Source organism: Lontra canadensis, unplaced genomic scaffold (assembly GCF_010015895.1).
Source record: "Lontra canadensis isolate GAN:19392208 unplaced genomic scaffold, GSC_riverotter_1.0 scaffold200, whole genome shotgun sequence".
Taxonomy (NCBI): Eukaryota; Metazoa; Chordata; class Mammalia; order Carnivora; family Mustelidae; genus Lontra; species Lontra canadensis.
This window is the reverse complement of record NW_022631194.1, coordinates 1154115-1170351: the sequence shown is the minus strand read 5'-3', so window position 1 is coordinate 1170351 and position 16237 is coordinate 1154115. Positions and strand designations below refer to the sequence as shown.

Sequence of the window (16237 nt, the reverse complement as noted above, 5' to 3'; positions counted from 1 at the left end):
CTTCTGCCCTCTGCCTTTCTTATAATGCTGAGACGTATTTCTTTAGTAGAAGTGAAAACAAGTGGTAACAAAGTGGCCTGGGCCTGTGCTGGGCTGAAGAGGACACTTCCTGGCAGCCCCAGTCTGTGTGGTAGGTCAGGTCTCACATAGCCTTTGAAAGGGGTCACTGGCCAGTGACTTCTGTGTTAGGGATGGGTCAGGTATAGGATCTGAAGGAGGTTATCAAAGTAAGAGCATGAAATGAGATGAGAAAGGGTTCCTGTGAGGCATCCGGTATCACAAAAAGCACAGACTGTGCCACATACTCTAGGAATACAGAGAACCCATGCAAGGGAAAGCTGCCCCTGCAAGGAGGCAACTGTAAGTGGGGCAGAAGTCTGACACAATCCCATCTCTTGGAGAGCCAAGGTAGCAGTGGTAGAATCTCTACCCAACAAGGATCCTGAGAGTTGGCTCTTCATCCATTTTAGGGAACAAGCTTCCTGTAATGGTTCTTACCCCGCAGCTCCCCCAAACTGGTCTTGGTGAGTCCTCACAGGCAGAGAAAACACATCTAGCTAGGAGGCTTCCATTAACCTTCCTCTCATATATGTGTGTGTATATATATGTATATACATATATATATGTATGTGCATATATATGTAATACACACACACACACACACACACACACACACATATATAACTTTTTTGTCTTAAAATAAATTCCATGAACTCATAAAGCTCCCATCTGCAATCGAATGAAAAGCAGGGCATCCTACTCAAAGGCTCTGAAACACACATATCAGCCTCAAAGCAAATTAGCCTTCCAGTCTTAGGTAAGACTGGTCCAGTCTAGAAAGGCAAGGGAGATGCTTCTCTTAAATCCTGGGAGGCAGGAAGGGATCCCTTCAGATGGGCTTATACAGCAGAGTAGTGACATACTTCTTCTTGTAGCGATGGGTTGCACTAAGGACCATCACACTGTCCTACAACAAAAATAAACATGTAGCTGATTCTTTAGTTCAGATGACAGGTGGCTCTTCCAGCCACCAGTCCTTCACAGTCACTCACTTCTAACAGAGAGAGTTGGAAAAACAAACAAACAAACAAACAAACAAAAAAACAGAGTTGGTATCATATAAATAGGCTGGTTCAATTCAACTTAAATTCCAATTCTGACTCCAACTGTTACTCTATTTGCGGCCTTGCATAATCTACTTGATGCTTCTAAGCCTTCTTTCCTCATCAGGACAAAGGATAACACCTACCATGAAAGTGGTCATAGGAGACTATCTGGCACAGTGCCTGACACATAGCAGATGCTGAAGAAATATTACTTTCCTACCTTCTTACTCCCTTCCCTACCTCAAATTTGAATACTGGGCTTAAAATTAGCATGGCAGGCGGGGAAGATATCTTGACGTTCATTTGTAGAAGTCTAAAATGCAGTGAGAAGAAAGGGGAGTGATTTTTTTTTTTTTCCATTTCCAAGCCCCAAAGAAAGTCTAATTTCCATTTCATGCAGGGATGAACTTAAAAAGTTCATTCTAATCAAGAAGAGACTCAGGAATCCCCCTCTATCCTTGAACAAAGTAGACCCCAAAAATCTTCCTTGAAAAGACACTCAATCCAATGGATCAACTCACACAGCCTAAACACTCTGACAGAACCTGGAGTGGGTCAAGGGCAAGCTGAATCACAGTAATCAAGACCCTGATCTGCGTTAGAACCAATGTGCCAAGTAAGAGGTACTCCTTCCCTAGCTGTGTTACAGCTCAAGGGTATGCCATAGGAGGAGATGGTAGGCCTGGGAGCATCAGCTGATAGTCAAGGAGCAATTACAAGAGGCAAAATTCAGTCTGATTCAAAGAACCCAAGCAAATCCAACTGAGAAACCAATGCATCTTCCCAATTTCTCATACACTGAGTTATCTACAATGAATGCTTCTCAGATTAATATTCTGTGACCAGAGTATGCTGATCACAGCCTAAATATGACAGATGCTAGGAAGGTAAAAAAAAATTTGGCTCCAGGAACGGTTTGGCAGAAATGAAGAGCAGATGAGAGAAAAACCTTGGAAAGACCTGGCACAGAGATCTCTAGGAAAGAACGTGGAATGAGGACAGGAGGACCTGAGTCCTCTCTCTGGTACTTACTGGTATTATGACCTTCTCTGAGCCTTAGTTTCTTTATCTATAAAACAGGGGTTAAAAATAATACTTACCTCACAAGGTTATTATAAAATTTAAATTCAATAATATATATTTGAAAAGTACTACATCATCTGTTAAAGGTAGCTGTATCAGTGATTTCCCTAATCTGGCTTCACACCTAAGAAATAAAAGCAGCCTAAAAATCAAGTACTGGGGGTCCATCCTAGATGGACTTGTTCAGAATCTCTGGGGCTGTAGGCTTTGGAACTGTATTTTTACAAATTTCCCCAGGTGATTCTGACAATGGTCAGCCTAGTCTGATAACTACGGAGTCATATAAAACTCCACTCCAATAGCCAAACCACAAAGACATGACAAGACTGAAAAGGTATTTTCAACCCAGACTCTAATGCAGTGGAGAAGCTAAGGACTCTAGAATTGGAAGAGACAGAGCAAATCTGGTCACATTCCTCCTTCACCTGGTGTAGTGGAGAGATGCAGCACTCAAGGACAGCTCACATCCACCTTTAAAAAGCAAAAGCCTTAATCACATCCAAGCAATCTCTGAACTGGAAGATCAACTTGTTTTGCCTGCAAATGAAATCCTAGTGCTGTGAACTCCAATCTAATGAAGTACATGGTACAAAAGTTATAGCTATCCAGAAAGAAACCAGGAAGCAAACAAGTTCATTCAATCACAGAGCAATTCAGCTAGCCATAACATAGGGATGGGGACTAAGATTAAATACAAACAAATAAAAAACCCACCTACCAGTTAAAAAAAAGAAAGTTCATCTCCTATAATTTGACCTTACACCCAGCTTTAGCATCAGTGAGGTAGCAGGGGAAGTAAGCACTGGAGAAAACATGTTACCCCGGCCCTCCCATTTTGGGAAAGAGGCAGGCCCACCACTTACCTTAATGGATAATGCATAGAGATGGTTCAGCATAACATGATTGGGCTCAGGAAGCAAGGCTGGGTCACACTAAGAGAGAAATAAAAAAATCACTAAATGGAGTTAAGTGCACAGTTTTGATTGAAACAGTTTACTCTTCCTTAGAGCTCTTTGGAACTGTTGAGAAATGCTAAACTAGAATGTGTGTTTCTTTTAAATAATACACTCACCCTAGTATATATCAATTTTTATGTTCTCATTACAGAGAATTAGGAAAATTCTGAGTCCAGGACAGAAACTCTAAGCCTTAGCATCTATTTATCTCCTTTAATAGAACTAAAACAAAAATCTTGTCCACAACACATATAGAAGATTTGTGTTAAGAGACAAAATAATCTTAGTGGGAATCAAGTGGATTGACTAAAGATGTAAATTATATGGAAAAAAGAAACCAAAACCAACCCAAATCCTATATACTCCCTTTGTATACCCCCAAATGGTAAGTATGCCTTATCTTGTGTTGGACTGGAAGTCCCAGAAATTGGTCCTAGCAATCCATGGCTCTGGTTCTAATTCATTAGGACCAGAAGATAACTATGAATTTTGATATTAGTACCTGGAAAAGTAACAACTCGGCCCTGAAAAAAGGAACCTGTAATGCTATCGATATGTATGATTTATATTCTCAACATAGCTTTGTAATAATCCTGACCTCCAGGATTACTAACTTTGGCTCAAATGGTCCTAATAACCCCCAGATGCTGCAGCAATTCTCTCAGAGTACTCACAGAAATATTAGTGTCCTTGTTAAGAATAACTTGAAGAAGGTGAGGAGGTAGGATGGGTGGGGATTTGAATCTCTCCTCAGATCGAAACACATACATTTCTTGACCATAAGGCCCTGGGGGAGAGCTGGAAAGGTCTGGAAGAGATTTATCCAAATATAAGGGAAAGTTGTGGAGCTAGTAAAACTGCATGGAAAAAACCATCAATACATGGCAGCTAATATTAAATACAGTCATAGATCATAAACTTGTAACCTACTGGTCTACAACTGTAATGCAAAGAAAAAGTCTGAGTCATCTTGAACATGAACCCTGAAACTCCTCAACATGGTAACATGATGTAGACGACAGAGGAGGGGATGAGAAGTGAAAGACATAGGTTCAGAGAAGAGCTACTCTATTTATCAGTTGTAAGATCAGAACAAATCCTTCTAATATGGTCAGTTTCTTCATTAATAAACTGAAAGATAATAATCTCTACCCTATTTCACAATGTTTTCACAGGAATGAAAGGAGATAACAGACGTGACAATGCCTTGTAAACTGCCAAATGATGTGAAAAAATTAGGTTTTTTCTTTTTTCCACACAAGAACAGATAACAAGGCTATAAACACTAAGACTGCTGGTACTACAATGATTGCAACAATGAGGACAAGATTACTTGTAGTAAGTTGTTAGGGAAATGTAAATCAAATATCACTTCACACTCATTAAGATGGCTGTAATAAAAACACACACAATAATAATGGTTGGTGAGGATGTGGAAAAACGAGAACACTTGTGTGATCCCCATTGCTGCTGGGAATGTAAAATGGTGCAGGAACTTTGGAAAACAGTTGGGCAATTTCTCCAAAAGCTGAACTTGAAGTTGGCATATGACCCAGCAATTATACTCTTGGGAAATGAAAACAAGTCCACACAAAGACTTAAGCACAAATGTTGAGAACATTGTTTTTAACATACAAAAAGTAGAAACGATCCAAATGTGCAACGGCTAATGAATCCCTACAATGGAACTTTATTCAGCCATAAAAAGGAGTGAAGTACTGAGACATATTACAACATGGATAAACCCTGAAAATGTGCTAAGTGAAAGAAGCCAAACACCAAAGACCACACACTTCATGATCCCATTTATATGAAAAGGTCCCAAATGGGCAAATCCATACAGACACAAAGTAGATCAGGAAACTGGTGAAAGAGGGAAGAGTGAGATATCAAAAGTATGCGCGTCTTCTTTCTAAGAGTGATGATTCCCTATCTACTGCTCATCAGTTGCTTCTCTAGAATCATATAATCCAAAAATGTAGAGTTGCAAGTGGTCTCATCACTTAACTCAGTATAATTAAGCCCTTGTTAATCACTGCCCCACCAGTCAAAAAGAATGTTCAGCTTTACTTACTGGGCTTGTATAATGAAAACTATTTTTATGATTTTCATAAACAATTATTATACCCTTGATTGGTCTTTTAGAAGCTGCATAAGCCACCTCTGTACCCTGAGATTCCACTTTGGGTCGTGTCTCCACAGATGAGAATCAACTGAGATTCTAAGCCTCTGATTATCGTGATATGGAACTGAGAACCAGAAAGGCTGAAGGACCTGTGCGTGACTTCAAAGCTGGTGAGTAGCCTGGGCAGGCTTTGAACTCACAAGGGAACAGTATACCCACTGGGAACAGGTTGCACAATTCTTTAGACAGTTACAGCCTTTAATATAATAACTAAAATGGTAACTGTGAGCATGGTTAGCAAATCAGTCTTCTGATGCTGTAGCAAATGTGATGAAAGCCATGGGAAAAAGTAAGATTGGGAGAAACAAAAGGATACAGGTCTTTTCCTCTAACAGGAAATTTATTTTTTCATCAAAAACTTATAAAATTTCAGTTAACATACACACAAAAGAGTTGTGGGGGTTTTGTAACCCTTTCTCCCCAGAGACAGTCATAGCTGGAGGACCATATAAAACTGTGGAACACCCAGCCTAGCTATCAAACTGGCAGGATTAAGCTAATGCAGAGGCAACTAAATAAGGCAAACCAGACAGAACTAGTCTCAGCTGGTGAGACTGCCAAAAGGTCAATGAAAACTTGAAATATTGCTAGAAACAACTTTTTAAACTATAGACTATAACCCATTAGTGGCTCATGAAAGAAAGGATAAAATAGAAAATAGAGTGTATCACATATAACAAAGACAGACATTCTGCTGAGACTTGTGTTACAGTGTGCATGTGTGTGTTTGTGTGTGTGTGAGACAGAAAGAGAGGGAAAGAGATGGAGACAGGAAGAGAGATGGGAAGAGAGAGACTGGGTTACAATGTGTAAAAAAAAAGTCTTGCTGTAGATCTTGGTTAAAAAGTTTGAAATCAAATACACTAGACTCAATTTTTTTCCTCTCAGACAAGACCTAAATGTTCAGAGGACAAACATATATATAGATATATATATGAATGTGTTATACACACACACACATATTCATATATATATCTATATATATATGGCTATAAAACACGTATGTGATTCAGAGGATTCCTGAGAAAATGAAAAACAAAACCACTCTTGGGAAGAAACATGCATTACAGGAAAAACACATCAAGAAAGAGCAAATACAGGGCGCCTAGGTGGCTCAGTGGGTTAAAGCCTCTGCCTTCAGCTCAGGTCATGATCCCAGGGTCCTGGGATCAAGCCCTGCATCGGGCTCTCTGCTCAGCAGGAAGCCTGCTTCCCTTCCTCTCTCTCTGCCTACTTGTGATCTCTGTCAAATAAATAAATAAAATCTAAAAAAAAAAAAAAAAAGTTATAAAAAAATTAAAAAAAAAAAAGAATGAGCAAATACTATAAAATTACCTCGACAAGATGTCTCCGAGCTTTCCATTGAATCTAGCTTTAAAGCATCAAACACCTCGAAGTCAGATTTCTTGACATGGATCAAATTGTTAATTGTGCCAAGCTGACTGGTAACCACAGGCTGAAACAATGAAAGGAAAATATTCATATACCCTGTTTTAAATTCATCTCTTCCATCTAACTCTCCTATTTTAAAAAATGATCATGCTTGACACCTCCATCTTTAATCAAGAGAGAAATCCTCCAGTGTAGGAGCCCATCAATCCTGAGAGCAATGACATTGACACCAAGGGGAATAACAGCCAAAAGGTCAAAGTAAGTTAATGGTTACCCTTGGAGATCAAGGCCTTACCTCTGATGGATCATGAACCCACTGTCCATCCACAAAGAACTTGTACTGGTGCTCTCCCTCAGGGAGGTCTAAGATGGCAACAAAGTCATTATGGCTACAGAAGAAAACAGAAGGTTAAACAAGCCAAGTTCCTGTTAGAAGACAGAATGTCAATGTAAAAACCATGAGACACTCACAACATCCAACAGTGATCTCCCACATTCCTAGGCAATTGTCCCCACTGGAATAAATACTGTATAGACCCATTCTCCTTTTCTGTATCATCTTGAGCACATATTTGCCAGCCCCTCCCAATAACTTTAGTTCTTAATATCTGGAAAAGAATAATAGTTGTTAATCCCCCCAAAATGATTCACCTTAGTACAACTAATTTGCTTCAGTAGGAACAGATCCTTCACAAGTGTAAAGAAGATAGCAGGTAGCTTCAGAATACAGAAGTGCCTCAAGGTACCATTTTCCATATTTTGGTGAGCACTTTCTGAAAAATAACCTACTGAAAAAGGGCCATTCTGATTACCAAGTAGTTCATTATTGCTCTGCAAGCAACAGCTCACATTACTCCCTAGAACATCAACTGTGTTTTTAGTGCAGAAGTCAGAACAAGTGGACTCAGCCAGTTACAGATGACTTCCCACGGGCATAGGCAGGACTTGTGTTAACACAGTCCTAAAGAATGTACCCACAAAACTGTATGACAAGTTCCTCTGAGGCAATGACATTCTAACTGGTTAAGCATTTCTGACTCACTATGAGATTAAAAAAAAAAAAAATGCCACAGATGTAATCATTGGCCACAGAACATGTTCTAGAGAGATTCCCTAGCGGGTGGAGAGGAGCAGTCCAGCCAGGTCTCTCTCCTGAGTAGGAAAATCAGGTCTGTACTCCTGGACCCTGTAGACTCAACCAAAACACTCGTCTTCACCTCTTAATCAGTGGAATCTTGGTGCTCCAATTGTTGAAAGACCCAGAGATGAAGACCTCCTTGCCTCCTTCAGACCAGCGGATAACAGTGGGCCGGGCCTGCTGTGTGGGCTTTACGGAGTCCTCCAAATCCTGCTGCCATGATACAAACTCTTTGTCCCCAGGGAGCTGTAAGAAGCATTAGGTCATCCCTAAATTGTGACCCAGGAACTCTTAAAAGGTCACTCTCCTCCCTAGGGCAGAGAGAGGTGCTAGGTTTCTGGGAAGGATCAGTAAGCCTTGAAGTTAGCAACTTAATCAGATTTTGAATATACTATAGAGAAATAACCCATCTAGGACCAAATGGTCAAATGGCTTATGCTCAACGGTTGCCCAAAGCACAGCCTAACTTTAGAGTTTGCAAGATCACTCACCCTTTCAGAGCCTGAGGATCTCCCTTTCAGAAAAGAGGTAGGGGAAGCTTACTTCTCCCTGTTCCAGATTAACCTACAGGCAGGCAATTACGACATGCTTCTGAGTCTCTCTTAACAGAAAAAAATATGAAAAAAAAGTACACTTCCATAAAAAACAATAAAGTTAGCCAAGTATTTTTCACATATAAATATGAATAGCTCTGAATTATCAGCTGTAATGCAAGTCTGAGACACTGAAATTCATAAGTAAATCATAAACTTCATTTTGGCTAATTGGTTACAAAAAGGACATTAAAAGTATAAGAAAATCATATCATTGGTTTCTTAATTTTTTAAAAAAAATTTTTTAAGGATTTTATTTATTTATTTGACAGAGAGAGATCACAAATAGGCAGACAGGCAGGCAGGGGTGGGGGTGGTGGGGAGGAAGCAGCTCCCCGCTGAGCAGAGAGCCCAATGTGGGGCTTGATCCCAGGACCCTGAGATCATGACCTGAGCCCAAGGCAGAGGCTTAACCCACTGAGTAGCCCAGGAGCCCCTGGTTTCTTAATTTTTGAGAATCAGAGGATCAGATCAAAAACAAAGATTCCTTTTACAAAAGCAGTTCCAATATCAAATAAGGTCTGTAGGATTAAAAAAAAAAAATGGACTTCTTACTTAGTTTCTTTTCATTAACCATCTTTTAGAACAAGAGTTAGCAGACTATGGCCAGGGAGCCATATGCTTTTTTTTTTTTTTTTTAAGATTTTATTTATTTGATAGACAGAGATCACAAGTAGGCAGAGAGGCAGGCAGGGAGGGAAGGGGGAAGCAGGCTCCGAGCAGAAGGCAGAAGGCTTTAACTCACTGAGCCACCCAGGCGCCCCGCCATATGCTTTTATAAATAAACTTCTTTGGAAAATAGCCACACTCTTTCATTTAAATATTATCTATAACTGCTTTCATGCTAAGCAAAACTGAACAACTGAGAGGCTGTATGGTCCACAAGGTCTAAAATATTTACTGTATAGTCCCTTACAGAAAAAGTTTGCTGATCCCCACTTCAGATTGGTTTAAATGACTTTGGTAACCAGGACTGTACTGTATCAAGTAAAAACATCCCCAAATAAAATGAGTTAAAAAAAGGATTAACTTATTCATTTGGGCTTTACTTTGAAAATGGCTAGGGTAGTCTACCTTCCATACAGTCTCTCAATAGTCCTCAAAACTATACTGTGAGACAAGAGGAGCAGTATAAACTTAAGTAAACAGAGAAACAACTGAAGGGACTTTCACATTCCATAAGGAAGAGTCATAAGTGAAAAGCTTTATCTCCATACTCTTAAGGCAATGCACTGTTGCCTGACTGGCTACATCAGAATTACAGAAATTTTTACATATGCCTAAGAATAACTCTGATTCTGATTTAGGTATAGGGCCTAGGAATCTGTTTTTAAAAAGATTCACAGAGAATAATACTGATTGTTAAAATAAACAAAGAAAAAACTCCACAGATACATCCTAAAATATTTACAGATAAAATAATATTTGATAGGATGTCTGGAATTCGTTTCAAAATAATTGGGGGGGAGAGTGGCTTGGGGTATAGAAGATATAAATTTGTTCACAATTTGATCATTGTTTAAACTGGGTGATGGGTATATAGGAGTTCATTACACATTCTACTCTGAAACATGGAATATGTTTCCAAATTTCCATGCAGTGTTTAAACAAATCTCAAGTGATTCTAATGTGCAAATAGGATTGAGAACTAGTGAACTAGTCCACTGAAGAAGACTGGTGGCATTTGAAGCAATGTAGGCCCCACTGCCACTGTTCTATGAGTTATTTTCATGATCTAGTATTTTCAGTTCAGAATTTGAAAGCTAGAAACTATTAATATGCATCGCTTTGGAAGAAAGCACTTCCACATATGACATGACACTTCTATGGCAGGCCTGTGTTCAGCTAACAGAAAGACCATTTACTCCAAGTTAAATCGTCACCAAAATCATCAGGAAAAGAGGCAAAACAATGAGAACTACAGTTTGAAAATGTTTAAGTAAAACAAGGAAGATGTAAAGAGACTAGATTGAGAACTATAAAATTTAAATGTAGAATAGGCCTTAGGAATTACGTGAAACAATGTCCTTATTCACAAATGGCAAGACTGAGGTTAGGGAAAGAATGAAACAAAATAGGCTCCATTTCAGATGGACCAACCTGGGCTTTTATCCAGCACAAAGGTTATTGCAGTCACAGTCTGACAATACACTGTACTTAAATCCTGAGTCATCGATGTAGGAAAAGGGTAAAATTATGAGGTGGATCACCTTGAGAAAGCTTTGAAGAATTAAATTCAAATGACTGGATAGATGGCCCAAATGTTGAGGAAGAAGTTCTGAAGTGGGAGAAAGAAGAAAGGAATGGAGAAGAAACCCCAGGAAGTGTTTTTTTTTTTTCTTTTATCACCATCACTTCTTTTTCTGTAGTTATGTTCTCAATTGGGATTCAAGAAAATAAACAGAATCCAAATTTTATGTGCTACCTATGGGGCAAAGCATTCTTTATTCTCTAAAACCCCAGTTTGGTGAAAGGTTTGAAATGACAGGAAACATCAAACGCACCCGAATCTCTTCAATCCCTCCATTTTTGTACTTTATCCCACTCGTACTGCCTGCAGGGATCATTGTATTTCATGCTGACAGCTCTAAATGTGAATAGAAACATTCGGATGGTAAGCACATTGCTGTCAGCTCCATCTAACTCTTCTATGGGTGAGCACAAGTTGCCACTTTTCTGAAAGGCCTTGGATTTAAGAGCAAGGTCTTCCGGGCAGCTGTGGGTTGCCCTTTTGCAGTGATGCTAACAGCATGTACTACTGGATGTGAAGAAATCCTGGAATCATTTGATCTCCCACTACAGAATATAACTGGGCGTGAAAGAAGCACCTCAGCCACCACAATATAAAGTATGAGATGAAAATTGAGCATTCAACCAAAGGAGGTCCTTTCTTGATCCCCAAGACTAGTAAAAAGTATCAAATAAGCAAGTGGTTGCTGCTCACAATCATGCCAAAGAGGGTAAGGATCAGAAGCGCGGAATTCTTAAAAGGGCAAAAATGATACGGATGCATAGAAACTGCCAGGAAAAAGAAGTTCATTTACCCACCACAGGGTAAATTTGAGAACCTGCCGCCGATGATCAGCAACTCAGGCAACCAACCATCTTAAGTTTTCTACCAGGGTTTACAACCTATAAACTCATCAGTACTCTAAAAGCTGGCACTTGCCGTTAGAAAAACCAGGGATGGGGTGGGGGGTTACAGTCCCCATAGTAAAAATATGGTCAATAGATTAATCGAGAAACAAACTCTGCCTCTATCCTATTCTGAGAGAGCACCGCAGTATTAATTACCCACAATATCTCCTTCCCCCCCAAATTCCTCTAATTTAGAAAACCGCAACCTAGCTCAGTGTGATAAGAACCAGGAAAGGGAGGAGGAGCTCTGACCCCAGCCTGCTGCAGCTGCGCCCACTGAGGGCGTGGGGACGCTCACCTTGGAGTCCGGCAGGCTGAAGACACTAGGATCGTCGGTACTCCCCACCATGATCTTATGCTCCTTGCCCGCCGCATGGCCGCCGGCGCCCTCGGCGCGTGAAGACTTGGAGCCGTGGCGCTCGCCAGCCACCCGGTCGCTGGTGGTGTTTCCCATGGCTGCAGCTCGAGTCGGGGGCCACCTGCCGTGGGGAACAACACAGGACTAGGAACACCCCGGCGGCCGCGTCAGGGGCGCCCCCGGCTCCGCCCCTGCGCCTGGGGACCCAGGCAAGGGAATCCCCGCCCCAGGGAAGCCGTGCCCGGGGTCCCCTCTTTCCCCGGCCTCCAGGAGCGCCCGAAACCCCCCCCCCCCCCAAACCCTCTCGACGCCCGCTGCTTAGGAAACCCACTTTTGGGAACACCCGGCATCCCCGCGCTCACTGCCCGGGGGCGTCCCCCTCCTCAATCACCTCCCGTGATGCTCTCCCCCCTCCCCTACCCACTAGTGCGCTGGCTGTTCTGCGGATAGGGCCACCAATAAAGTTATTGAAATTGAAGCCGCGCCCGGGGCTAGCGATCCGGGTTTCCTCCTAAAATGGCTACAAGGCCAGTGGCGCGAGACCCGCCCCGCGCGCGTTCCCTACAGCCGCGCGGCGACGGCTCCTGAAGCTCGCGGGCCCCTCTAGCCGCCGTCGCCTCTATGGTGGGCAGCCTCCTGCGCCGGGCGGGGGCGCCAGCTATGCGGTTAGCCTCGGGGAAATGCCCTCCCGTGGCACTGGACCAGAAACCGCTAGTGCGGTCCGCTCTAGGGCCTGCCTTCGGGAGGAAACTGTCTCCAGATGATAATTAGGGCCACCTCCCTGGGCTCAGGTGCTCTGTACCTGGAGATGCGGCGCTTTCTTCCCGGCCGCCTCACCTGGCTTCAGGTTAGCCAAAACGTTTTCTCAGCAGCATTTTTACGCGAGGCAACCCGGAGAGGTGGGTTCCCATGGGGAATTAAAAACCGGACTTCCTACTGGAGTCAGAAGGAAGTAGCGGCAGTTGTTTGAGGTTCAAGCTAACTGCTGTGGGGAGCGGTCAGCCCCAACCGGGGCCCAGGGAAGAAGGGGTCATTAGGAGATAAACCTTGACAAATTAGTGAAACGTTAGTCTCAAAAAGACGAGGAGAAAGCTATTCTAAGCCAAGAAACAGCATATGCAACGAGCCACTCAAAAAGAAATCCAGTTTGAGAAACAGAACAACAAAAACATCAGAAGGAACGCTGAAAGGAGAAAAGAACAAAGATTGTCCTGGGGCTGGGACAGATCTAGGTCTTTACTGATAATTGATGGTACTTATATAGTATTTACGAATTCTTACTTTGTATTATAATCATGTGCATGTCTAATTCTTTGCTAGAAACCCTTATCACTCGGTATGTGTTACCCAGACCAGCAAGCAGCATAGGCATCACCTGGGAGCTTTTTAGAAGTGTAGAATCTGAGGCTCTATCCTACAGAAATCAGAATCTGCATTTTAACAAGATCCTCAGGGGGAATGTGTATACATTTTTAAATGTAAGAAGCACTGCTTAGACAGCTGGCAGAGAGCAAATCTAGATTTGATTACTTTTCATATTCTGCTTGCATCTTGTACTAAGTTTTTAATAAGCATTTGCCCAATGAAGGGTACATGAATACTGTTTACTGCATTTCTACCAAGATAATACCACTTAAATAGCCAGTGATGGGGAATCCCAAGTCGTACAAGGCCACTCTTTCTGAATGAGCAGCTCTATTTGTTGAAAAGTTTATTTTTAATTGCAAACCCATTCACTTGAGTTCTGCAAATCCACTTCTCTGCCTTTTGTCTTTCCTCTGCGCCTAGTAAACTCAGTTATTCTCTGGCTCTTAACCAAGGCACTTTGCAGAAAAAGGTACGTTTTTACTGTGATCTTTTGCAGGTCCCTCCAAAGTCTCCACTGCCTGGTTACCTCCTCTTTGGTCCCTACCGTTGCCCTCCCAGCCAGTTCCTTTCTTTCTTTCCATGGGACTCTGACGCAAGGCCCTTGAAGTAGTAATACATTAAATCTTAACTTGTGTACTATTCAGCTTTCTAACCGCAGGTTGGTTTCTCTATGCCAAATAATATGTTCCCGGTGTATACCTTACAATAGTCAGATCAGCATTGGAGAGGCAAACCAGGTATTACGTTGGCCAATGGAAAACTTACAAAGAAAAGAATTAAACTGCTTGTAAAAACTAAATGCAAGTGCTTTGAGGGTTATCTCCTTTGGTAGATTACCCATGACACTGTTTTGCTCTAATAGCATTTATAAGTCAGTCAATAGTTAATAAAGTCAACCTTGCATATTGCATATTCAGACACAGGAGAAAAGTAATTAACACTGTAGGATGGATTTGTTGCTTCTTTCTAGTCCCAGGTTTGTTTATTTGCTGCCACTCCAATGTTCTCTCTTTCCTTAGAGAGGGAAAGAAAAGGAGGTAATAAGTAATGTAATTGGTGGGGGTTCTCCTGACGTTACTGTGTCTCACATGTCCTTGCCACTGATCTCCTCAGATCAGCCATTCTGCCTGATAAACAGGAAAATAACAGAGAGCATGGGAAGTCTCGTATCACAGTAAGTAGCACATTGCTAAAGGTGTCCTTCTGAGAGGTGAAAATGGGATGGGAAAAGAGTCTACTGATTTTACAGAACGTGACGACAGATTAGTTTGGGCAAATGGAGGTTTATATTCCCATTTCCCCTCCCATTTGTGGTCAGAGATGGGTAGGACATCTCGCCTTGGTGATTTACATTTCAAAAATGATCTGATATTTTGTATAAAGTTGAACCTTAACTTAACATGTAGTTTGGTAATCCCACTGCTAGGTATTTATCCAGGTGAAATAAAGGTGGGTTCACACGAAAACCTGTATGCAAATGTTTATTTGTACTAAGCATATGTGGCTTTATTCGTATTTATCCCCAAATGGAAACAACAGAAATGTCTTTCCCCTGGTGAATCAATGAACAAAAGGTGGCATAGTTGTAAATGGAAAACTACTCAGCAATAAAAAGGATTAAACTCTCCATACACACATAGATGAATTGCAGATGTATTATGGGGAGTGAAAGAAGCCAGATTGTATTCACATGACATTCTGGGAAAAGCAGAGTGTCAGAAACAGAACCATGCCTTCTAGGAGTTGAGGATGGTAAGGGAGAGGTTGACTACAAAGGAGCAGAAGGGAATTTGGGGGCGGGGTGCATGGAACAGTTCCATTTCCGTATCTTTTTTTTTTTTTTTTTTTTTTTACTGCAAAGAAAATTTATTTTACATATTGCTAGCCATGAATTTTGTTGTTAGTTCACATAAATCTGCCTAGTACCACTATCCAAACAGCAGGACCATTGTATGTCCACATTTGTATTTACAAAGAGAATTTGCATGACTTACATAAATATAACTCTCAGTAGGTTTAACAATGGAGATGGAATCTAACAGCCATAATGATAGCAATGTAGGAGATGTATTTTTAATTACCTTTCATTTGAGTGACCTTATTTAAAATATAAATTGATAACTCAAGTTCCTGGTCTCCTAAGGAGATTTTCAAAAACACGTATAGAAACAGTGAGATTTTTAAGAAACATCCTCCATGTCCACATCCTGTTGTAATTTCTGCACCATTTTTTCTTCCAGCTGCTTTCCTTTGCCTGCAAGAGGGGCCTGGATAAGATGAATGTTTTAACTTCTTTGATGTCCTGAACTTTCTGTAATTCTTTATTTTTCTTTAATCTGTTCATTATAAATTTAGCTTGGCGCTTCTGTTTGATCTCTTCAACTCTCTTCATTGCATCAATAGTTTTATTCCATAACTCTCGCTGGTATTTGACAGGTTCATTTCTACGTTTTTCAAATTCAAATGAATTATCCACTGTAAGCTCTTTACCAGCTGCTTTACGGAATGCTTTAGTCCACCTGACCTTGCGAGGATTCCGCTTCTTTTTAAAGTTTTTATGACACTTGGATTTACAGAATCTGAACACCTTGCAATCGTTGCGGACAAACATCATGCCGTGGCCGGGGTAAATAGGGCCGGAACAGAAATAACACTTCTCAATACGCATGTTGAAACCGCGTGAGGTCCCACTCTCCATTTCCGTATCTTGATTGTAGTGGCCAAAACTTACAGAGCTGTATCTGCCAAAACTCACAGAAGTGTACAATTAAAAGGATGACTTTTATTATAAGAAAATTATACTTTAATAAGAACTAAAAATACATACTATTTTAAAAATCAGCTTTAGCAAGAGGAAAAATTAAGTTTATACACAAAAGAGACCACTTAGTCATTGTAGAAACTAATTATTTTTAAAAAC

The 16237-nt window shown here is 41.1% G+C and overlaps 3 protein-coding genes across 7 annotated transcripts in view; 1 reads left to right on the top strand and 2 right to left on the bottom strand.

The window, feature by feature from the left end:
- Nucleotides 1-673: 673 nt before the first annotated feature.
- PRKAB2 (protein kinase AMP-activated non-catalytic subunit beta 2) lies at nucleotides 674-12502 on the bottom strand. Of its 5 annotated transcripts, XM_032848130.1 has the most exons (9): nucleotides 12370-12502; nucleotides 11890-12070; nucleotides 7940-8106; nucleotides 7018-7111; nucleotides 6666-6786; nucleotides 3820-3953; nucleotides 3053-3121; nucleotides 2139-2175; nucleotides 674-967 (listed from the first exon to the last, which is right to left on the bottom strand). In XM_032848130.1, exons 2-9 carry the CDS (start codon nucleotides 12043-12045, stop codon nucleotides 948-950), a joined length of 798 nt encoding a protein of 265 aa, XP_032704021.1. In that variant the 5' UTR covers nucleotides 12046-12070; nucleotides 12370-12502; the 3' UTR covers nucleotides 674-947. The 5 variants fall into 5 exon arrangements, with proteins under 5 accessions (XP_032704021.1, XP_032704017.1, XP_032704019.1 ...); XM_032848126.1 differs by lacking the exon at nucleotides 2139-2175 and having other exon boundaries at nucleotides 12370-12501; XM_032848128.1 differs by lacking the exon at nucleotides 2139-2175 and having other exon boundaries at nucleotides 12374-12501.
- Nucleotides 12503-12772: 270 nt separating this feature from the next.
- Nucleotides 12773-16237, top strand: part of CHD1L (chromodomain helicase DNA binding protein 1 like) — a 129754-nt gene continuing 126289 nt past the window's right edge. The window contains exon 1 of the mRNA XM_032848119.1: nucleotides 12773-12796. The gene's annotated coding sequence lies outside the window, so the exon portion shown is untranslated. The remainder of the gene's footprint in view (nucleotides 12797-16237) is intronic.
- On the bottom strand, nucleotides 15147-16008 carry LOC116861509 (probable ribosome biogenesis protein RLP24). The gene is given in 2 exon segments (XM_032848131.1): nucleotides 15147-15604; nucleotides 15607-16008. Coding segments are annotated over 2 exon segments (486 nt in total). The 5' UTR covers nucleotides 15986-16008; the 3' UTR covers nucleotides 15147-15497.